The sequence below is a fragment of the Ambystoma mexicanum genome, chromosome 3q (genome assembly GCF_040938575.1).
Source record: "Ambystoma mexicanum isolate Mex_15411 chromosome 3q, UKY_AmexF1_1, whole genome shotgun sequence".
NCBI lineage: Eukaryota > Metazoa > Chordata > Amphibia > Caudata > Ambystomatidae > Ambystoma > Ambystoma mexicanum.
This window is the reverse complement of record NC_090926.1, coordinates 1,237,929,539-1,237,954,515: the sequence shown is the minus strand read 5'-3', so window position 1 is coordinate 1,237,954,515 and position 24,977 is coordinate 1,237,929,539. Positions and strand designations below refer to the sequence as shown.

At 48.1% G+C, this 24,977-nt stretch overlaps 2 protein-coding genes across 5 annotated transcripts in view; one reads left to right on the top strand and one right to left on the bottom strand.

The window, feature by feature from the left end:
- COA6 (cytochrome c oxidase assembly factor 6) overlaps positions 1-5,935 on the bottom strand; it is a 34,380-nt gene extending 28,445 nt beyond the window's left edge. The window contains exon 1 of one of the 4 annotated variants that reach the window (XM_069604188.1): positions 5,806-5,935. The gene's annotated coding sequence lies outside the window, so the exon portion shown is untranslated. The other 3 variants (XM_069604187.1, XM_069604184.1, XM_069604185.1) reach the window with 3 other exon arrangements.
- A 55-nt stretch (positions 5,936-5,990) lies between these two features.
- Positions 5,991-24,977, top strand: part of GADD45GIP1 (GADD45G interacting protein 1) — a 36,986-nt gene continuing 17,999 nt past the window's right edge. Inside the window, exon 1 of the mRNA XM_069604183.1 lies at positions 5,991-6,364. Coding sequence (XP_069460284.1) covers positions 5,991-6,364 — 374 coding nt within the window. The remainder of the gene's footprint in view (positions 6,365-24,977) is intronic.

Sequence of the window (24,977 nt, the reverse complement as noted above, 5' to 3'; positions counted from 1 at the left end):
TCTGGAGACCGAGCATCTCATAGGTTGTGTACGAAGACAGAAAGAGCAACCAGAGAGCGTGCATTGATTAACATTACCTTAACCAATGTGACTGCCTCCCTCACAGCATTACGCACAGATACTGGAGCGATGTTTCAGTTGTCTGGGAAACACATATGCAGGGGGGTGGGGGGTAGATCTGAGATCTCCTTACGGGAGAAACAGTGTTTTGGCCTCCATATGTTGCCCGTACTGTGCACAGACAGGCTGGACTTTGGCACGACTTTGGCATTTAAGGCCATTGCCCGCTGTGCGGGCTAGAGTACTGCATTAAATACACATTATCGCACTAGTCAAGCTCCTCCCACTCACTGAGGAGTGGATACAAACAACAGACAGCTAAGCGTGTGTTTGTGGAGGAAGCCGGGCAACTTCCCGCCAAGGACGGAAGCAGTGAGCTGAAATAGCATCAAGGCAAGTCATTTGATACTGGGCATGGCCCGATTATTTACCGTGGATGTACGGCAACTGGAACATAGCAAGTACCCATGACCCAGATGCAGTTCCAAATCCCAGAGCACCTAAAGGGGGGGTAATGTGCCAGATATCCAATGTGTAGCATTGCCTGTCTCCACAGTATCCAGAGGGCATGAAGAGTGACCATGCCACAGAGGCATTCTCGGGGGAATGGCCTACTTCTACTTCCCAAAAGCAAATGTTCTTAGTCCATATGGACACTGCCACATGGCGTACTCAATAGGTAGTGCACAACCAAAGCACTACACCACAAATCTCTTTTCCTTATAGTCTGCACACACTGGCGATGCCACTGAAAATGGCACTCGGGATGTTGTGGAATATCATGAGCAGCGCAAATTTCCTTTATTTTTAGGTGTGCGTCATAAACATAAAAGTGTCAACAACTGATTTTTTGGGAAATATAGCTAAAAATCAAAATCTTTCCTGTGGCCTAAAACAGATGTAGTGCGTCATCGCTTTCCATTCCAGCCCTGCAAACTCTTGCTGTGTGCATTCATACTTCCCTCGCTGTGGTCTAGATCGCGATTGGCCCACTGCACGGTTTCCATTCTGGCATACTGAGCTGCTCTCTTTTCTGGCAGCGCCATACAGTGGCGCTCGACACCCGAGATGACACACTGCTGCTTCAACGATCTTGGCAGCTGAATGCACTGGCAATAGGCGTGACAGCGCCCGTTGACAAGATGACGACTGCATCCTAAAGAAGTGGATACTTCCACCTCTTAATCTGAGCCACTAAGCTCCTCGGATTCGACCACATAGGACCCTCCACTCGTAAAGACACTCCTGTCCTGATGAAGTCCTACACCATTAGAGCTCACCTAGCTCCACGCAAAATGACCGAAACACTGTCGTGTTGACATGTTGTTGTTCAACTCTTGATTGTGCCCACACTCTATGGGCCCCCTACCGGTCTATGATTCCACTGAATTCTCTAAGCTTCCTTCCCAAGGAACCTATAGAGAATGAACAAACTGTACAAGTAGATGTCTCAAATATTGACTACTTGATCATTCATACTTAGGTACTACACTTTTTATGTCCTCAAATGTGAATGTCCTATGTCTTTGAAAAATACCAGTGTATTACTACACCACTGCACTTCAAAATAAAACCCTTTTGTGCAGAAGAACAGTTTCACAAGAATTCTGTGACCACCCACACAAGGGGTTACCCACTCAGGGTGTAGCAGTGGTTACTCTTCAGAAGAGATCGACCTGACCTTGCTCATTCGTTAGTTGATATGACTTGTCCAGTCATTCTCTCCTATGGCTGGTTTTGTATTGGCCACTGTAGACTTGTCCAGTCATTCTCTCCCATGGCTGGTTTTGTATTGACCACTGTAGACTTTCCACTCATTCTCTCCCATGACTGGTTTTGTATTGACCACTGTAGACTTGTCCAGTCATTCTCTTACATGGCTGGTTTTGTTGGTTTTCTTATCTGCTTTCCATGCAATTCTCCTTCGCACCCATATTTGGTCTGGTGGAAAACAGGATTTTTCTTCCAGAACCCAAACTATTTATGGCGTTCTCTTACACTGCCCCACGTTTTATGGTTCTTGCTGACTTTAGCTTTCATCTTGATTTTCCTGTGGAGAACAGTAACTGCTTCTCCTGCGCTCTTGATTTTCTGTTGGTAGGAGTCTCTTCTTTCCTGCTTTCAGCTATATCGCAAACGACCACATGCTTTCATTCTTTTGCACTTTATCTACTACGACCCAGGTTTCTTAAGGGCTTCGAATGAGCCAGATTACATCACAGCAATGTGTGATGATCTTGCTCGCATACCATCTGCACATTGATGGAGTGGTATTGCTTGCGGTTGCGATACAGTGGTGTGGCAAGAGACACGACAAGAGTGCTGCATGCCCGGTCCATGCACACACGATCACACAGTGACATCTCGAAACGTCACAGCACTAAAATGTGCAAGCCAGCGACACAGTTGCCCTCCGAACCCGGATCGAGTCACGAGTGTGTGCGTGTTCCCTTGGGCTTCCTCACGATACATGGACCGATGAGGTGCCTAGCCAAGAGGCCGCTGCCTCCACCCGGTCCTAAGCATCTGGAACCTTAAAGAGCCCAGCAGCTCCTCGTGGGAGGCTGCTTGTGCTATATCCAGGGGTTACTGGAGAGAAACCTTGTAACAGCAACCAAAAGGCAACAACAGTGCCCTCAAGGAAGAACTGCAAGGTAGAATCCAACAACTGGGGACATGGCTAGGATGGTGGACTACAAAGACAGCGGCCCTCATTACGACCTTGGCGGAGAACCATGGTGCAATTTGCACCATGGTCCATGGCGCTAAGCTGCCAACTCCGCCATGGTGGTTGGCGGACTTACCGCCCCATTCCGACCTTGGCGGGGCGGTAAGTCCCCAATCCCCATTTACCCTTCCCCATTCCCATTTTTGCCCCATAGGGTATAATGGGAGTGGGGAAGGCGTTAATTACGCCACCGTAAATTACGGTGGCGTAATTAACAACAAGGTCCCTTAGCGCCATGGATTTTAACGCCTGCTAAAAGCAGGCGTTAAAATCACCATGGCGCTAAGGGAACACGTACTCAGGCGGAAAGGGGCGCCATGGTTTACGCCGGCGTAAACCCCTTTCCGCCAGGGTCGTAATGATGGGCACATCTTGTTATTGGAGATCCTGGAAATGCCATCAGTACTAGGCTCAAAGTGGTTGCTCTAGGTTGAAAGGATGGAGATACACCTTGCCATCATACCATGAGGTAGAATGACGAAGATGTCAGCAAACTCACAAGCCAACAAAGACTTCGAAGAGCCCAGCTGCGCTAAATGGCACACAAAATATTTCAAGCGAGTCTTTGACAACTGCCCTACCGGCAACCAAGTCAATGAGATGGATGAAGTCCGCACTCATCCAAGGGTGCCATTAGAACAAGCCAAGGAGACATGTACGGAGGGAATCTTGTCTACCCTTGCAGAGGATTGTGGAGCTAGGTCGCTGCCACAAACTCAAAAAAAGCAGAATGGAAAAGATGAAAGCAGCCTTCCAACAGGTGGCTATGATGCAGTCTTGTACAACTACGGCGCAAAAGTGGAGGGAAGACAGAAAACAACCAAAAGAGCCAACCTGCACACGCACCACAGGCGCTGCCAGAAGGTGTCACTACCGCAGAGGAAAGACACCCTTATGGTGCCCCGCAAGAAGAGAAGGATGCGCCAACTACCGCAGGTTCAACCCCTTTGCCAGAATTTGCCACACAGGTACCTACTTCCTGCCCCCCAGATCCTGCTGGACGAGACAAGGAATCCTCCAGGTGGACGTGACGCACGATTCAGACCCCAAAGACACAGGTGCAGATCATGCTGTGTTGCTCATCTCTACGATAGACCGCAGCTTATGATGTCAACACTGCTACGGAATATTAGTAGAGGGCGCTCCAATGTGTGCGCGGATCGAGATAGGAGCATCTGAGAATGTGATGAGCAGCTTTCAATTCAAGCAACTTAAAGCATGCCCGCCATGTAGACCCACCAATCGGAAGATCTTTGCATACAGCAGCAACACACCCATTCCATTGGATGGTGTGGCCAAAGCAACATTCCAACACGAGAACACACTCATACAGATCTATGTCTACATTACTCCTTCTGATGCAGCTACACTACTCAGCTGGAACACACATAGGATATGGCGCTAGTTCAGTTTGCATTCAGTGTGGAGGTCGTTGATATGGAGTCTGATTAACTTTTTTATGGAATCGGTTACCTGTGGTCGTATGAGGTGTGGTTCTATATTGACAGGACAGTGCAACACGTTGCAGTGAAGCACAGGCAGGTGTCATTTTATCTGCATCCTCAAGTACAAGAGCAACAGAAAAAGGAACAGGCTGGCATTATCGAAAAGGCAATAGGTCGCCCATCATCGTAGCACAAAGAACCTAAGCAACCAGATCAAGTGCCTATCTGTTTAGACACGCACCTCCCCAACCGGGCAGTCAGAGAGAGACATCCCAAACCTACATTCACAAGGCATTGCACTACTCAAAGCTTGATCTGAAGGTGGGATATCATCAAATCCCATTACACATGGAATTGAGGTACATACATTATGACGTTCCCGATGCACATAGCACACCATCACTACAAGAGGTGGAGCTTTGATGTCTCATCCGCAGTTAAAGATTTTCAGAATACCATCCATGGGGAAATTGCAGGAAGCCTTAGTGTCATCAATGTGAGCAAAAATACTGATCTTTGCAAGGATGCCGTTTGAATTCCATCAGTGCTGGAGGACATTCTTTCAGCATCTGAAGGGCCTTGGGCTAACAAGAGCAAATACTAATTTCTCAAGGACCAGCTGGAGTTCTTCAGCCTTGTCTCCCAGAAGGAAGAATTTTCAGCTGATCCACAAAGATAGGGCGGCTCCTGCCCGCAAAAAGCCAGTCATAACCATGCAGTTTCTTGAGAATGGTGAACTATTGCGGGAGGTTCCCACAACCCATCCACGCTCACTGAACATTTCAGGTAGTTGACAAATCCTTAGAACCATGGGAACGTGTTGACCCGCATGCAAAAGCATTTAGATAATACAAAAAAAGCATTGGCCGAACTCCTGAAAATGTCAGTCTGCCCACGACTCAGCACAGAAATAGTTGTAGATGCCAGCCCCCAGGGACTGGGTTCTGTACTCACCAACCGATCAGCATCGGGTGAAATCCTGCCAGTGGCCTTTGCAAACAGAGTGCTCACCCCTCCAGAAACGAGGTACTCGCAAATCAAGTAAGATGTGATTGCTGTGGTAGGGGGAAACAGACTATTACCTGTAATGGTAACTGTATGGCAGGCCTTTACAGGTCCTCAGACCACAAACCACTATTTTTATTTTATTGTTTTAATGATGGTCCTAGCTCAAGAGTGGCAGAGCACTGTACAGGGTGTGACTATGGTCAACTCCATAGACATCAATGGAAACCAGCAGCTTCTATGGCGTACCCCCCCCCTCCAGCCTTTCCACATTCCTCACAAAAGTGCCCACCTGCGTTGACTTCAATGGGGTCAACGTCCGTGGAAGGGGTCAACAGATTAGGAGCCGTATGCGATGTATGGCTGCTGGCATGTACCAGGAATAACTCGACTCGTTCGTGAAGTATGGGTTTCCACCCGCTAGTAAACAGCTCAACACAAGCTTCTACTCCATAACCTAGAGGTGAGATGACCTGACTGACTTCAACGGATTGGCGTCATTTCCGCCGGATTCTAGACGTGCCGGAAGTGCTACTACAGCGTACCGCCACACCGCTACTTTCGTACCTGTAATATGGTGGCCACTGTTCTAGCTAACCTTCGATGGACACGCCCTTCGCATCACTAACGTCAGTTCTGCCTCCGCGGCTACTTCCTCCCTCTGAATGCAGTGACCCGTCGTAACATGGCGCTGCCATCTTTGTTAATCTTTAATGATGGCGTCGCTGTTGTAGAGCGGTGCCCGTTGCAAGATGGCGTTCGGCGTTTTCATTTCCGCCTCTCCTAAAATGGCGGCGCTCGTGTGTATGAGCCGGTGTCTCTGCAGGGTCCCGGCTCTTTTACCCCCTGGGGCCGCCAGTTACCATGCTCGGCCCAGGCGCTTGGGTCTTGGAGGGCCGCCTAAGGAGATCCCAGACGTCCGGTGGCGGACGGGCCCGCTCTTCGAGGCACGGCTGTACGGGCGGCATGGGGAGGTGACCGGTGTGCGGCCTGAGGGTCTGTGGCCCAGCCCGGGGGAGCTGCAGGAGATGCAGGCCGAGGAGCGAGAGTGGTTCCCCTCCCTTCAGGAGATGCAGCAGCGCCTGCGGCTGCGCGAGGAGCAGGAAGACGAGGAGAGGAGGGCGAGGTACTGCGGTGCAGCACTGAAGGGCTATGGGGAGGGACAGTGATAGCAACCAGAGGTCAAGAGGAGGCAATGGGTGACCAAGGTGTAGGGACTATTGAGAGGCAGGGGGGCCAGTAACCTATGGAAGGGCACTTAATGCAGCAGCAACGTACAGAAGGCTGAATTGCGGTTTGTTAAATTGGTGTCTTGGGAGGTTTGTATCGCACACGGTGCTGGAAATGGAAAAAAAAATACTCGGTGCACAGACCCCATAATGAACCAACCTGACACTATATAAAACGTTTTAGAAGCCTGTTGAGCTATAAGAGTATGAGCGTAAGTTTATTTTCCACATCCTGAATGGAAGCCTACAATTATTAGTATGCCAATTAATGTTGGCTTAACTGTTAACATGTGTTATAAATACCTGCAAGAAACAGTGAATGAAAATGCATTAGGAACACGGGAATTAAGTCCTTTCACTGCAGCTTAATTCACCCCTCCCTTTCACCCACCACACACATTCCTTAAGGCATAGCCGGCCTCAGGGTGGGAGTGGGACGGGTGACCACTCAGGGTGCCGTAGTCTCCCGGGGTGCCAGCTCTGAGCTGGCATGGTTGGAGTAATGTCATTTTGAAATTAAATGCGCTTGCAGTAGGCACATTTGGGCGGCTGGCACCCCATTGAGCTGATTGCCTCCCTGCTCCAGTGTAGGAGTGGGACGATAATCCTCTTAATAGGGTGCCCCGGCACTCCTATTGTTAAATGTGCCGGCTCCCGCAAGCGCATTTAATTTTAAAATTACTCTTCTCCCACCGCAAAAAGAAGCATTTGGGGTGGCATGGTGCACCAATTGGCCAGGGGGGGCGGCAATTTTTTCTTTTTCTGCCCGGGGCGCTGCTGCCACTAAGGCCGGCACTGCCTTAAGGGGCATTAACTACCCACTGACTGCTGGTTACAGCCAGTTAATGCAAATGGCTCTTTTATGTGCTTACATTTAAAACAAATAGAAACTGTACCAAAATCTCTGAGTTTGGAAGTTTATCCCTGCACCTGGGTCAGCGGAGAACCAGTGGTGTCTCTAAAGATCAATATTGGGTGGGGCAAACTGAGGTCCACAAATAGGTGTGAGGACACTGACAAAGGATTAACTGTCCAAACTTATTTAAATTACCATATATTTTACCCGCATGTTGGTTTCAGAGTAGGTATTGAAGGCAGGCGTCCCCTGATAGCACGATCCTCCCCGCAATGAGAGACAATAATGGACTCTCCTAGGATGGGAATAAGGCCAGGACAAAGTACGGGTGAGCTTAAATGGGAGTTTATCAATCAAAATAGGGCATGCAAAGAACAGTGCAACTCCGAGAGCGCTCTCTTACAATAGCAAAGACAGGCGTATATATTCACAAAAAACGTCATAAGAACCTACATACTATAGGGGGCACAAGTTCGTGGGGATTGGGTGGCGACGACTAGCTATAGGTGCTGCTGCGATGTGGTTTGCCGCGGCTGGAGGACGTCACTGGTTACCCTCGTGGGTTGGGCTGGGCCTGGCAGGTCAGCTGGGCTCATCCGGGCGGTGGTGTTGTGCCAACCGTGATCTATGTCGGAGATGAATGTCTATCCTGACTTTCTGCCCTAGGGCCACGCACACCGCAGTCATTCAACATTGCATTATTATCTTCCCTGGTGAATCTTCCAATAGGTTATTCTACAGAGGAATGCACCTAGAGTGGGGTCTGTTGGCGATTCATCAATACATGGTTACCATCGTCCTGTTGACCGGGTATCAGAGGTCGTGGGGTTGGGTCTCGGGGCATGGGGCAGACGGCCCGTGTTATCATGTCTTGTTAGAAGTCATTATGGATGTGTTCCTGTAATGTTGCCGTAATATTGGGTGTCCTAATTTTACAGGGGCCATTAACCTAAGGTGAGCCGGTGGGTCGTGGAGCCTAAGAAAGGGCGCCTTTGGATCTGTGTTTTAAGGCAGGGGTTTACTGCTGGGTTGTAAATAATTCAGGTGGAAGGCCGTGGCCTTGGGTGCTGCGGGGGGAATGTGAATGCTTGAAGCGGCTCCAGCCGAGTTGGGGGGGGTGGAGCAGGGCAGCACAGGCCTCTGCTTTTTTGTCTGGCCGGCTTCACTGGGAGGGAGGGGGAATGGCCTTGCGTGTGCTCACAAAGGTATTTTACTCGTGTGTTGCAAACTTTTGGTAGAAGAGACATAAACATTCATATAATATACAATACTCATTGAGTCTTTCCAAAGCTCACGTTTTTGACATTGCTAGTGAAGGGAAGCGCCCCCAATTCAGCACGATCCTCCCCGCAATGAGAGACAATAAGGGACTCTCCCGTAGTGGGAATAAGGCCAAGACAGAGTGCGGGTGAGCGTAAGTGGGAGTTTATCCAAGAATAAGGCATGCAAAGAACTCTGCAACCTACGAGAGCGCTCTGCCTGACAATAGCAAAGACAGGCGTATTTCTAATACAAAAAACGTCATCACCACCTAAACACTATAGGGGGCACAAGTCAATTGGGATTGGGTGGCGTCGACTAACTATAGGTGTTGCTGCAGCGGGGTTGGTCCTGGCGGGACGACGTCACTGGTCAGCCTCGTGGGTTGGGTTGGGCCTGGCAGGCCGGCTTGAGGTCATCCGTGCGGTGTTGATGTGCTGGGGCAGCCTGTGACAATGACGAATACCTTTCCTGTCTCATTTGCCCTAGGCCATGCACACTGCAGTTATTCAGAAAATGACATTTAAGTTCATTAATAAATCGCTTCAGCAGCTTATCTTATAAAATAAACACAACACATGAGGAATGCACCTCGTGAGAGGTCTGGTGGTTGTCGGTTGGGGTGAGATTTACCTGTGTCCTATTGACCGGTATTTTAGGTCGCGGGACGGGGCTCTGGGGCCTGGGCCGAATGATACATGTCTGTCTGCTGCGTTAGAAGTTATTATATAGATGGGTCTCTGTGTCTTGTCCCAATGATGGGGGTCGTCCTTACACGGGGTCAGGATTCTTGGGGGGTTCGTGGGATTTATGAGAGGGTGCTGGTAGATCAGTGGGTTCATCCGTGGGTTTATTACCGTGCTGTAAATAACACAGGTGGCGGGCTGTGGCCTTGGTTGCGGCGCCGGGGCCTCTGACTCTCTGAAGTAACGCCAGCTTGGTTGGGGGAGGTGAGGGAGCGCGGCACAAGTCTTAGCTTTTTTATCTGGCAGGCTTGGTGGGGTGGGAGAGGGAATGGCCTTGCATATATCCACAAAGGTATTTTCCTCGTGCGTTGCTGATCAGTAAATGCAGAAGTTCTATACTGTTCTGCCTTATTTTGACGTTATTTAGACACATATATATATACTTCAATTTCGTTACACATTTCTTTAATACAGTCGGTTCCAGTACCTTTTCATTACCTAACATTATATTCACTACATTGTGTGCGTATTGTATGTACATTAGACGTTATACGAGGGATATCTAGGTTATGGCCTACAGAGATTGATGCTCGCCGCTTTGGGTGAATTAAAAAACATATATGAGTTCAAGTTTCTACATACTATTGAAAAACACTTTTACAGATAGAGGTTACACGTTTGGTCAACATCTTTCTCCGTGGTTATAGCAGCATTAGTCCAGACCTGGAGGGATATCATATAACGTTACATTTTTATGGCTTATTCACATTTTAAACAGAGGTAGTTCATAGATACCAATACTTGAATTGTTTTCTACCTTCTTCAGATAGTGATGCTTCAGCTTTTTTCCTCGCTACCCCGGCCTTGCGGTCCGGGTCATACGGGGTGCAATATCACATTGTTACTAATATAATGTTGCCGTGTTGGCATCTCGGGTTTAGCTCATCTCCGACTTTCTCATGGGAACGCACTCGCAGCGGATCTGTCAGGGCTGCTGAGGCGACAGAGATGCATGAAAGGCCCTCCAAAGGTGGGGGCCTCGTTACAGTGTGCTGAACTCACACCATGTTTGCTAGGCAAGATGGCGTCTAGGCCTAACTTAATTTTTGGTAAATGCAAAGACAGGGTGCGTGTGGGCAATGTCGTCGGCGGGTGAACCCTCCTCCACCTGGGCCCGGGTGGCATGAGGGGGCGCCCACCGAGTCATGGTCCCCGCCTGGGGAGGAAGCTGTAGGTGAGGAGGGCCTTGCGGCCATTGCTCCCCTACATTTCCCCCCTTTCGTTACTTAAAGTAACGAATTTCTTTAGCTCTTCCAATCTTCTACATTCTTGTTCCTCTAACACTGCACCATCCCATGCAGGGGTTCCTTTTATAGGCATCCATGCTCTGCACACCCCCCTTAAGCTCTCACCTCTCCTAGCATACTCGTCTGGTGTACATGTTAAATATATACAGTCGCCAGTTTCTTCCAGATCTACCCAGACCTCCTCATACCATTCCAATTCTACGTCTCGTGGTTCTTTGATAGTGGTGTGCCATAGTTTATCTACTATGTACTTATCACGGCACATAGGCACTAACTGATACCTGGGGGTGTTGTCTGCTCCTGTCTGCACATGTACTTCTTGTGTTGCTTTAATTGTGCCACCGGAGTTGCCCATTGTCACCATCATCATTGCGCCGTTAGGAACTGCATTAGCACAACATCGGAGGCCCACCTGGCACAGGCAGAACATTACGAGAATGATCACCACTATTGGTATCAGGAACTTCATTGTCACTCCAAGCCATGAGGGAACCCAAGAAAAGATATTGTCGAACCACGAGCTATCCTCAGCTCCGCCTTCCATTTTCATCTTCTCGCCCAGGTTATGTACTGCTTCAATAACGTGGGTCAGGGACCCATTTTCTGCATCTTCGGAAGGTACGAACGTGCAGCACGCACTTCCTATTTTTCGGCAAACACCTCCATCGATTGCTGTTAACAGGTCTAGAACATACCTGTTCTGCATGGTCATTAATCGCAGAGCTCGTAGTTCCACCTTTATTATGTTAAACCCTTCTTCAGTGTCATTGGCCAACTGGATCAGTTCCCACCGTGTGATCTGGAGCCATTTTGCATTTGCTCTTGCTTGGACACTTGATACTAGCGAAGCAAAGAATGTTTCCACGGAGCTGAACAGGCGATACCTGTCTGGGATCTGTGCCAATAAATCAGATGATGCTTGTGATATGTAGTTCGAGGCTCGCTTGTTCCTTGAGAGCTCTTCTCCCTTCCCTCCGGAGGACAGGACATAAAGGTGCGCTTGTGTAGTTGGAGAAGCTGCATTCTGGTTCAAGCCTTCTTTCATCATGTTACTTCTGTCAATATGGCTTTCTGGAATCACCATTAGTGTTGAGTGCAAAGTGGCCATTGAGCAGCTACCACTCCATGATTGGGGAAGATGCAGGTACGCCTTGTTTCCGCATACCCAGTAGGTGTCCATTAGTGCTGCTGTCCCTTTTTTCATATCTGGGATGGTGAGAGTTTTGTTACAGTTCTTGTTCGTTCCCGTTGCCATTTTTCCTTCTCCCTTGAAACATAGTTCGTTTTGTATTTCACTTTGTAGCTTGAAGGGTTTCTCCATCGCTGTTACCCATGTTAGTTTAGGGATGTGTTCTTTCCATATTGGCAAGCACGTTCTTTCCATCCACCGCAACTTGTCCGGTTGGACACCTTTCAGTGCTTCTGCCTTGCACAGCACTTCTTCGTCTTTCCATTTGTTTTCGGAAAACAGTGTCCCTTGTATTGCAAAGAAAGGTTCTTTAAGACAGATCACTCCAGACGCTTGCGAATAGCACGTTTTGTTGTTCTGTAGCATTCTGAAAGAGACATCGTGTGCTTGGAAAGTGTTCTTTATTCTACACAGCGTGAGATGAAGGAGACATTGGGCATCCACAATGGGCAATTCTCGTGGCAACAATACTTTAGGTGTGCCTGATGCATGGGGGATAAGTGAGCAGACATAACAGCTCTCATTGGTTGTCTGTTTGGCTGTTGTGCTCATATCTGCATACCATTTATTTGCTTGGTGAGGGTGTCGTGGGTCTTCCATTTTGTCTAACCCTAGCCCATAATACTCATCATACCCTTTTCCACCAGTCTCTCTTCTCCGCCTACTTTTCTCCCTTCTTCTGTACCTTCTCGTTATAGTAGGTGAAGAACCAGGCCCCCCTTCCTCCCTCCCACCCCCATTTTCTAATTCTTCATATAGGGACTTGTGTTCTGTCATCATAATCACTTTTCCATCCTCCTTAATAAACAAGAGATCGTTGTTTGAAATTGGGGCGGGAGGGATCGTGCGGTTGTTGTATGTTCCAGGTTGGGACATTGTGTCATTGTTTAAATTTTTGGTTCTTGATTGTGACAGGACAGCAGTGGGTGGTGTAGTATAGTAACCCCACACAAAGTGTGATCCATCCCAGATCAAGAAATCACCTTCTTTGATACCTACAGTCGGAATTGTTTTCGTTCCAGGGGCAAGGGTGGTGTTGTTCCCCCCTCCCCCCTCGTTCATCTCGGTAGAGATGAACGCTATAACCCAGTGTAATACCAGACAAAACATTGAGATGAAGAACACGATAGCACACATTGATAAACCACATTCAAATGAATATGTTAATCTAGCCACTAACATTTCTCTAAATCTAACATATCTATTAGTTGCAGGCTGCCCATTCGATGCCATGATAAATCCTGTTTGAGACACAAGAGTTTATTAAATACAAACATGTAAACATTTCCACGTTGTAACGTTTCGGTGATAAAATATAGGGTTGGGTGAGGGAGGGGGTGTGTTGACAGACAAGGTAGCCTTTCAAGCATCATTATTCGTACATTACTATATATATATATAAATAATAAAAAACATGACAGTTTAAAAACAACAATAATAAAAAAAACTTCTTAAAGAGCACAGGAGAGGAAAAAAAGAACCCCACGCAAAACTTTCAAAAATTGTAATAAAAAGAAAATTTCCATATACATATGTACATGTTTTAGTCCAGGACATTTGTTGCGCGCTAATTGTGTTCACTGTTCATCTCATAATGCACACAAAATTCCAATCATTCATTCCGCACAACTTCATCGTCCGCTGTTGCCTGTGCCTCGTCCTGCACCTCACTCTCCGCAGCGCTGTAAGCTTTACGTACATCTGTCAAATGCACCCAATATCGCAGGCCCTTAACCTTTACTGCTGTAGGCGTGCAAAACACTACCTCATAGGGGCCATGGAAACGTGGTGCGTTCCACCTCCGCACAAAACTTCTAACATATATAAGGTCACCAGGCATTAGCTGTAGTGGTTTTTCAGGCAACCTGTTTGGTTCAGTCGCGTTTCCCTCCTCTCTTGTCGAGGGGGGGGCTAGTTGCTTTGCAATTACGCGCGCTGCCCGTGTCAGTTTTCGCAGATATTCTGTGAACTCCTCCCCCAATATAGCTGCGCTTCTGTGTGCATCAGAACGCTCACGGAGAGGCGAATGCGCTGTATGCATTCTTCTTCCCGTGACGATCTCGTGCGGGGACAAATGGTGATCCTTACTTGGCTGGTTTCGTAGTTCAAACAAGGCCAAAGGCAGGCAGTACATCCAAGTCTTTTTAAGGGAAAAACAAAGTTTTGATAATCTGCTTTTTAACAGGCCATTTATCTTTTCCACGACGCCATTACTTTGAGGATGATAAATCGAACATAATTTGTGCTTTATTCCCAATAATGTAGTCACTTCTTTAAATAATTCATTAACAAAATGTGTCCCGTTATCTGAGCGAATAACGTCGCAAATTCCCCAGCGCGGAAACACTTCCCGCACTAGGAACTTCGCGGCGCCCTTCGCGTCAGGGCGGGCACATGGTCCTGCCTCCACCCACCTCGAAAATGGACATACAACCACAATCATGTATCGAGCCCCGTTACACCTTTCTCCCATGTCTACATAATCAATGTGGAGCTCTCTGAATGGGCCACTTGGTTTTGGTATCGTACCCCTTAGTGTACGCAATGTCATACCTCAGTTGTAAATTTGACATGTCGTGCATTCTAGGGCTAACCTTGTGACGTGTTCCTGGAGGCAGGGTGCAAACCAATCTTCTTGTATCTCTGCCATTATGTGTTTCCTTGTGTTGTGTGCAGGAAAGTGTAGTTGTTGAAATGCTATTTCTAACAGCGTGATTGGCATTACCACTTTTCCTGAACTGTCTTGTCGCCACAATAAATCAGTCGGTGATTTGCTGCATCCTCTCTTACTCCACAGCAATTTTTCCTCTGCACTAGCTCCCCCTTGCAGCTCTATTATCTCCTGTGTGGACATCATGTTGTATCCTGTGGGGACCTCTTGGCTTGCTGTGTGGTGCAACATGTACTCTCCTATTTCACCTTTTTGTAGATATGAAGCTGCTTTGGCAGCGGCGTCTGCTGCCGCGTTCCCCAAAGATATAAAATCTGTATTTGCGGTATGAGCTTGACATTTTACGATGGCCACTGCCGTGGGGTCTTGCAGGGCCTCAATCAGTTCTTTCAATAATTCTGCATGCTGGACTGGCGTTCCGTCTGCTCGCCGAAACCCTCTCCGCCCCCACCGGGCCAACCCGCCGTGAACTGTTGTTGTCATGTATGCTGAGTCTGTATATATGGTCACTGCGCACCCCTTGGCGGCATGCAATGCTTCTATTAGCGCTATTAGTTCTGCTGCTTGCGCTGAATAGTGTGATGGGAGGCGGTGTTGTACTAGTATCTCATATTCATCTTCCTCTAATCGTACCACTGCCATACCCACATGCTTTTCTCCTGTCTCCATGTCTATTGATGCTGACCCGTCCACAAAATACACCTCACCCTCGGTCAGGGCATTTTCAAAAATCACTGGATCCTTACTTTCGTCACCTGTGTACGTGGCGCAGTTGTGGTTTTCCATGTCCTCTACGGTGCATGCCTCTGTGATGAATGTGGCTGGGTTCACTGTTTTACATCTTACTATATGGATGTTAGCGCTGGACAGTATTATCTCATATGCTGTGGCGCGTTGTGTTGTCAATGTGCTCTTTGTTCGCTCTAATATTGCAAAAAGTGAGTGTTCCACAAACAGTGTCACCGGGCAGCCCATCACTATCGTGGCACTTTTTTCAATTGCGAATGCGGCTGCAGCTAGGGATTGCTCGCACGCGAAATGACCTTGCATTACTGCGTCTAGGGTGCCGCTATAGTAAGCAAGTGGTTTGTGCCCTAAAGATGTTTTCTGTGTCAGTACCGCTGTCATCAGTGTTCCTTTGCAGTGTGAAAATAAAAAGAATTCGCGCCCATAATCTGGATTTGCTAGTACTGGAGCGCTTGATATCAGCTCTTTTAGTGAGTTAAATGCTGTGTTCATCACCTCTGTCCATTCTATGTGTTTGTGTTCTTGTTGTGCTTCTTTCAGTGCCTGTAGCAAGGGCCTTGTGTACGCCGCATAGTCCAATATCCATGCTCGGCAATAGTTACACATACCCAGAAATTTCTGCATCTCTTTTACTGTTTTGGGCTCCCCAATTGTTCTAATCGCCTGTGCCCTGTCTGGTATAATTCGCTTGCCATCCTTTGATATCAGCTGACCCAAGTATAGGACCTCTGTCAGACAGTATTGTAACTTCCCCTTGTCCACCTTGTACCCTTTATTGGCCAATAATGTCAAGAGTGTTATCGAGTCCTGTCTGCACTCTTCCTCAGCCTGTGCACAAACCAATAAATCATCAACGTACTGAATCACTGTGCTTTCTACAGACAAATTCCCCAGATCTTCATGTAGTACCCTGTTAAATATGCTTGGGCTCTCGCAATATCCTTGTGGTAGTCTGCAGTGTTCGAACCTCCTTCCTCCCAATGTAAATGCTGTCAAGTACCTGCTCTCTTCTGCTAAGGGAATCGAAAAAAATGCATTTTTTAAGTCAATTACTGTGAAGTGTGATGCTATTTTTGGAATGTTGCACAGTATTGTCGCCGGGTTCGGGACTAAAGGGAACTCCTTCATTACCACATCGTTCAGTGGGCGTAAATCTTGTATCATCCTCCATGAACCCCCCTTCGCCTTTTTGATTGGGTAAATGCATGTGTTGCATGGGGAGGTTGAGGGCACTATTATACCCTGTGCTAGCAGTGCATCTATTGTCTCTCTGATCCCTTCTTCTGCTTCTCGCGACAGTGGATATTGTTTCACCCGGGGTAGTATTGCTCCCTGTTTTACTTTTATCACCACAGGCTGAACTTCATGCAGCAACCCTACATCGTGGGGGCCATTAGTCCATAAGTTAGTGGGTACTGACCTCATGTCTTCATCAAAAAATGTGTGCGGTGCTCCTACTACCGCCATTAGTTCAACCTTAGTTTGTCTGGCTGTAACTACAATGTCGCAGGGCATTGCCAGTTCCATCACTACTTCACCATCTCCCTCAGTGTCAGAAAATAGCTCCTCGTCCGAGAGCTCTCTCAGCGGGATATTTGCATTTGTACACAATACTGTCCGCCACTCACACCCTTCCATGTCAATACCAATCACACATATTCTGTTTGCTGATACATGTATTGCATGCAAATCCAACGATAGTACTGTCCCAAGAGCAGTGTCAGGGCTTGCTATGGGACGAAAAAGGAATTCTGCTGGGATCCTCCACTCCACCCTTTTTAGTTCTGGTACTATGAGAGCCAATGTTCTCATACCTTCAACAAACATCTCCTCATTTCTTGGTACCCCTCTGATCTCTTTCATGATTGTGTGGCCGTGTATTACTGCTAATATACGGAGGGGGCATATGCCTGGCGTTGAACATACGATACCGCTCCCTGTGAATGATATTGTCATGTTTAGTTTGCTCAAGAGATCTCTCCCCAGTAAGTTGATGGGAGAGTTTTCATAGTACAGTAAGGGTGCTTTCACTGTTTTACCCCCCACTGTCACATCCAATACCTCTGTGTAAGGAACTTCAATTACAGCCCCAGAGAACCCCTGCGTCTCTAACGTTCTATTAGATAACGGGAACCGGCCCTCTCTAATGCATGATTTCTCCGCTCCCGAATCCACCATGAATATGAATTGCTTGTCTCCTATCTGCGCTCCTATCAATGGTTCCTCTGATGCATTGTGGGTCGTAGACAGTACTGGACACGCAAGTGCTCTCTGTGGGCTGTCCTATGCGGGGTGTCTCATTGCCCCCCCTTGATCGAAAATGTTCCCCGAAACCACTGACACTCCACTGTAAGGTGCGGGGGCGGGTGCCCCATTAGCTACTGTGGCGAAAGTGTTACCAGGCGTGTAGTGCACATTGTCATTATTTTGTGGGCTGGTCTGTGTTCGGTACTGATGTCCGTGTAGTTGTGCGTTACTCCTTTGTACTACATTGTCTGGTTGCTGGTATTGTCCCATGGGGAGGCCGTAGGGGCTTCCTGGATGGGGGTGTCCGTACTGTTCTATCTCTTGGAAACCGTTGTTTTGTCTGCTCCTACATTCTCTTGAGTAATGCCCCCATCTCCCACAATTCCAACAGCTCCCCTGTGGGCCTCTGGGACCCTGCCACCCATTTCCTCCCATTCCTCCGTACCCTTGTCCTCCTCTTCGACCCCTGTACCCACCTCTTCCTCCTCTTGGGGCCCACTCTTGCCACGTTGGACCTCCGTTCTGCTCCTGCTCTGTCCACTGTCGTTGCCCTTGTCCTGCCCAATTCGCTGCTATTCTTCCTTGTATTGCTATTTGCCCCTCCTCTCCTTCCTCTCCCTCCCGTATGAGTGGGAGTCCCGCTACCGCTGCTGCGACCTTCACCAATTTTGATTGCACCAACTTCGCCTCATCCGCCAACCTTTTCTGTGCTACTTCCCTCTCTCTTTCTTTGATCCGTTTACAATGGTGTACTATTATGCTTTGGATCTCCGGCCAGCCTTTTGCCTCAACACCTGCTATTTTATCTAGTGCCTTTTGCACTTCCTTTGGGAGCCCTCTCTTAATGATGAAGTAAAATAGAGACGTGGATTGGTGCCAGGGCGTACCCGTTTCCGCTCTCCACATCTCCTGCACCCGGAGAATGTAATCCATAGCGTCCTCCCCGTCATTCATGGTACATTGCATTACTGACTGCAAATCAGGGGTATCTGGGAAGGTTTCCCGCAGTGCGTCCCATACCCTTGCTCGCACGGTGTTAAAAGAAGCCCCATCATGGCGATCACACTCTAAAGTTACAGCTGGAAAACCCGCTTTAGCCCACACTCTGTCCGCCTGATCCCCTACTGCGGACACTAGTAGGCTTTTCACATCGCCTACTGCCAGCGGTATGTTTCTCAAATGCATATATCCACTTGCTTGCCCCTCCTGACAGCTGTGGTAGTAATTTCATTAAATTAGCCTTGTCCATCTGAGCCCACGGTATATAGTTTGGCCTCCCACCCCCCCGGTGGAGTAATGGGAGTTGTAATTTCCCTTTTGCCGTTGCAGCTTCCTTTTCCTTAGTCACTGCTGACTCTAATGACGCCATCTTCCCCACCCTATTTCTTAGTCGTCCCATCCATTCATCTTCTATAGTCCCCAGTGAACATGCACCATCTAGCTCCTCGCCTTCTCCTCCTACTGCCATGCTCAATCTATCACTCTCATCCCCCCCTCCTCTGACATCACATAACAAATCCTCTCTGATCCCTCTCTCTCGTGAGACGTCACCAATACTTCCTTCTGCTGTCCCCACTTCTATTATTCTAGTCGGTTCTTCCTCAATTCTGAACAGTATTTCCCCCTTTTTCCATCCCTCCTCAATTTGTCTATTTTCGCTCGACGCTCTAGACGTGCGTCCAGATTGTGTGGGGGCGCATGCTGTGCGTTCACATATGTCTTTTATTCTTGAGAGTTCATCTCTTGCCACTGTAAGCCTCGACTCTAAGTCACTCGTTAACTTCTCTATATCCACCCTCTGTGTGCCTCCCTGAGCGCGCTCTCTGGTGTTTTCGTATGGTGGGGGTGCAGTTGGTCTTTGTGGCGTGCTGGTCGAAGGGGGAGGCACATAAATCGGGTCGCTATATCCTGCTGCAGGGGCTGGTTTAGGTAATATTGGGTACAACATAACCACTTCCGCAGGTTGTTCTGTACTTAACTGTTCCTTTTCCTCTCGCGGGATCATTAGTGGATTGTCTGTGGTGGAAGGTAAATCAATATTTGGAGCTGGAGCTTTGGGTGGGGGTACTTCCTCAAACAATCTCCAAAGATCTAATATCTCCTTCCTATTCTGCCATTGTTTTCCCTTATACTTGAGGCGAATACATGTACATACCATATCAAGAACGCTTTTGTCAAAAGACCCTCCTTCTGGCCAAATCTGGGGCAACCCCTCCCCTTTCAATTCTGTTAACCATTGATCATGATATTTATTTATGCGTTCAGCATATCCCGGCAAGCTCTTACAAATGTGTGACAAGGGAGTTTCAGCCCCCATCCTTTAAATCGCTAGCGCTACCGCGTTCGCCTTCGTTACTTTTTATTAGGTGTAAATATGCGTATGTATACCTTTATGGCACAGACAAGAGCGGACCTCTCAAAATTATCACCCACTGTTATTCACTGCACAAATCTCTTCTCACTCACCATATCTCATCTCCTTCCCATTCCCAGGCACTCTTATGTGATCTCACTTGCAATTGATCAAGTAATGGTTATGGCCACACTCTCTGGCACCACCTCGCGGCCACCCGTTCGTCTCCAACACTCGTACGGTGCGCGCACCCTTCACAATACTTTCCACTCACACTTTTGTCTTTTTCCTCCCTTTCCTCCCTAGCCAGCTGTCCCTGTTTTTCTGCTAAGGTTACTGTGTTCACGTCTGTACGTGCCACTACTGAGTCCCCACTTTTTAAGATGTTCTAACTACTTTATACCCTTTTCATTTTCACCCCCTACCCCGTGGAAATGGAAAAAAGAAATAGAGAGAGAGAGCACAATCACTAAAAAATATTCCCGGTGTCTCCTTTTGCTAGACACCAATAACTTATTTCTCACTTCTTCATATATTCCCAGTACTAGTCTAGATAGCACTATGCGGCGCCGCCTTCCACCCCCTTTCGGAGCTAGGTTTCCGTCACTTCTACCACGTCACTTATTTCTTACTCCTAATGGCCATATGCAAAGAAAGAATAAAGAAAGTTTCAAGACCCGTCTTTAGTAGACCTCCGCAATTCTCCCCCTCTACCTTTCCCCGTTCTTTTATTCCCAATTCCCCTTCTTTTCCCCTTGACGATCACTCGCACTCGGTACTCACGTGCCCGTCTTGAACCGATACTCTCCGAAACTGGGTCCGTCCAGGCGGCGTCACCGGTAACTCAACGGTCAGCCCCTGGCTCCGGCGAGCGGCACTCAAAGGGGATTTTTTTCCAATCGGGATCCCGTACCCTTTCTCATTGAGTGCGCACTTCTTATTGTGCCGGTCGCCGTTGGCGGGCGGCCTCCCGGAGACGGCTAACCGTGCGTATCCCTTCTCGACCGGAGATTCTCGTGCCACAAGGGGGTCGTTAAGAAGGAGTTAGGAAAAATAGTTTGGAGATATCACGTCGGGGTCACCACTGAAGGGAAGCGCCCCCAATTCAGCACGATCCTCCCCGCAATGAGAGACAATAAGGGACTCTCCCGTAGTGGGAATAAGGCCAAGACAGAGTGCGGGTGAGCGTAAGTGGGAGTTTATCCAAGAATAAGGCATGCAAAGAACTCTGCAACCTACGAGAGCGCTCTGCCTGACAATAGCAAAGACAGGCGTATTTCTAATACAAAAAACGTCATCACCACCTAAACACTATAGGGGGCACAAGTCAATTGGGATTGGGTGGCGTCGACTAACTATAGGTGTTGCTGCAGCGGGGTTGGTCCTGGCGGGACGACGTCACTGGTCAGCCTCGTGGGTTGGGTTGGGCCTGGCAGGCCGGCTTGAGGTCATCCGTGCGGTGTTGATGTGCTGGGGCAGCCTGTGACAATGACGAATACCTTTCCTGTCTCATTTGCCCTAGGCCATGCACACTGCAGTTATTCAGAAAATGACATTTAAGTTCATTAATAAATCGCTTCAGCAGCTTATCTTATAAAATAAACACAACACATGAGGAATGCACCTCGTGAGAGGTCTGGTGGTTGTCGGTTGGGGTGAGATTTACCTGTGTCCTATTGACCGGTATTTTAGGTCGCGGGACGGGGCTCTGGGGCCTGGGCCGAATGATACATGTCTGTCTGCTGCGTTATAAGTTATTATATAGATGGGTCTCTGTGTCTTGTCCCAATGATGGGGGTCGTCCTTACACGGGGTCAGGATTCTTGGGGGGTTCGTGGGATTTATGAGAGGGTGCTGGTAGATCAGTGGGTTCATCCGTGGGTTTATTACCGTGCTGTAAATAACACAGGTGGCGGGCTGTGGCCTTGGTTGCGGCGCCGGGGCCTCTGACTCTCTGAAGTAACGCCAGCTTGGTTGGGGGAGGTGAGGGAGCGCGGCACAAGTCTTAGCTTTTTTATCTGGCAGGCTTGGTGGGGTGGGAGAGGGAATGGCCTTGCATATATCCACAAAGGTATTTTCCTCGTGCGTTGCTGATCAGTAAATGCAGAAGTTCTATACTGTTCTGCCTTATTTTGACGTTATTTAGACACATATATATATACTTCAATTTCGTTACACATTTCTTTAATACAGTCGGTTCCAGTACCTTTTCATTACCTAACATTATATTCACTACATTGTGTGCGTATTGTATGTACATTAGACGTTATACGAGGGATATCTAGGTTATGGCCTACAGAGATTGATGCTCGCCGCTTTGGGTGAATTAAAAAACATATATGAGTTCAAGTTTCTACATACTATTGAAAAACACTTTTACAGATAGAGGTTACACGTTTGGTCAACATCTTTCTCCGTGGTTATAGCAGCATTAGTCCAGACCTGGAGGGATATCATATAACGTTACATTTTTATGGCTTATTCACATTTTAAACAGAGGTAGTTCATAGATACCAATACTTGAATTGTTTTCTACCTTCTTCAGATAGTGATGCTTCAGCTTTTTTCCTCGCTACCCCGGCCTTGCGGTCCGGGTCATACGGGGTGCAATATCACATTGTTACTAATATAATGTTGCCGTGTTGGCATCTCGGGTTTAGCTCATCTCCGACTTTCTCATGGGAACGCACTCGCAGCGGATCTGTCAGGGCTGCTGAGGCGACAGAGATGCATGAAAGGCCCTCCAAAGGTGGGGGCCTCGTTACAGTGTGCTGAACTCACACCATGTTTGCTAGGCAAGATGGCGTCTAGGCCTAACTTAATTTTTGGTAAATGCAAAGACAGGGTGCGTGTGGGCAATGTCGTCGGCGGGTGAACCCTCCTCCACCTGGGCCCGGGTGGCATGAGGGGGCGCCCACCGAGTCATGGTCCCCGCCTGGGGAGGAAGCTGTAGGTGAGGAGGGCCTTGCGGCCATTGCTCCCCTACACTAGTGCCATCCATATGGCCAATTTGAGCACATTACTTGTACACTACATTTTTAACAACTACAACATTTTGTTATATGCTTGTACATACACGGTAAGTGAGGTAGTAGTAAGGTTGGTGGAGCACACAGGAACAACCTGCCACTGAGACTGGCGGCAGTGGTACATAGTGGGCTTGGACACACGTGGTGCATTTTCGTGCACCCCTTACATGAGCCCTCAATATGGTTGCATTTGTCTTCCTTTGCACTTTAGCAGCATTAGTTCAGTTTTGGCGCGGGACCGTGGGATGCAGTCTTCTCGATAACACACATAACATAAAAAAAACACTGGGACGCATTTACCATTTGCGCATAACTATAGGGATGTGGGTGCTTCATCCCTAATGTCATATGAACACCCATTCTACCATTTTCATATATTTTACAGGTTTTTTTAGTCAGAGAGGTTGTGGAGAGAACGCTTTCATCACAGGTAGTTTGCTCATTAGTATTTGGGGACTTTGCTTTTGTCAGGGGACCATTGTACAGTTCTTTTCCACCCAGGCTGTCATGCTGGAAACAGAGATACACTGCGGAAGGTGAAATGTTAGTGTTGGTATCTAACACTAGCTCATGTCCGTCTGTTCGTGGGAACGGGCTCTTAGCGGATCTGCCAGGGAGCAGTGGCCACAGCGATAAGTGATACTCTCCAAGGGTGGGGGCCGCGCGGCGGTGCACAGGGCTCAAGCCATTTTTATTATACAAAATGGTTTCCAGGGCCTAGCTAAATTGAGCAGGTTTGGTCAATGTCTTCAGCCAGTGCCCCACCCGCCACCTGGGCACTGGTGGCAGGGAGGACAATTGACGAACCATGAACCTCACCGGGGGAGAAGAGGCAGGGGAGGGGGGGTCTCCTGGACCAGTCCTCCCATACAGTATATAACAAAAGGTTTGCATCAAGTTAATGGGCACTTGTAAAAGTAACGTGTTCAACAGGTGCAAATATCCCCAAAAAAAAAAAGCTTCCAGAAGACATTTGGTCTTGCGTGTTTTTGACATAGAGATTTTATTTGAACACATTTAATCATTGTTCTGGGGTACCAGTGGTCCATGGGTGAATGAATATCTGTTACTAAACCATCATTTATTTGTAAAACGTGCAAACAACCCACAGGCATCAAGGCGCTGGTTACAGGAATACGTGCATTACAGACAGAATTTGGTAATTTTTCAGGCATAGCAGGTATGAGTGCAAGGAAGGCAAAGGCAGAGAGAAAGCAATGCAGTTTAATCGAACAGCTGGGTCTTTAGAGCTCTGCAGAATACCGAGCATGATTGTTCTGCTCGAAGTGCGGTGAGAGGGCACGCCAGACTGCGATGTAAGGGAAACTTGAGCCTACAGCTTTTACTCTTCTGGTACTCTTTACTCTTAGAAGTGTGTGCCTGATTGATGCCCCACACCTCTAATACACCAGAAAGGGATAAAACAAGCGTACAATTTTTAAAATGATAAACCTCCTTGTCCAATTTTGGTAACGTGGACGGAAGGGCAGGATTATCTCCTGTAAAGGTTGTGGATCGTTGGTTAGTTGCAACACAGCGAAAATACAATTATCACTCAACAATAAAATTAGTGTCCAGTCAAGACTTTATTATGGAGTGGACCAGGGAGACAGAACCACAATGTACCTTTTGCTGTAGATGTTCTTGATGCTCGACAGGATCGAGTCGGCTTAAGAGTGCCTTGCAGTCTTCGGTGACAGTTCGAGACGGCAGTCGGCTGTGGGTATCGGGCAGCAAGACTATTTGGTGAGCAAAGCTAGACGAACGGCTGCAGGCTGTCTTACGCGGCAAACTCAGGGTCAGAAATCATTGTTTCGGTCCTGTTCAGTGGTTCTGAAGCACTGGTCGAGACATCTCTGGTTTCTTTCAGTGAAACGGGAACCAAGGGAGTCCCAGAACCAAGATGGCAGAAAACTCCTCAACAGAAAGGACTCTGGGCTCACTCCCTTGTGCTACTAAATCCCACCCATCTGCCTGTCTTCTGTGATCAGTCTCTCTGGTTAATAGATCTCCCTGTGTGGCCCCTGATTTAAAGGAGCAGGTCGCCCTTGAAGAGGCTGAGAGACCAGACCCCCTCAAGCCACGTTCTGGTATCTTATGAATGGGGTCCCCCTAGCAGGGGGTGGCCTACTGCAATAAAAGACCCAGACATGTTGGTTCACTTG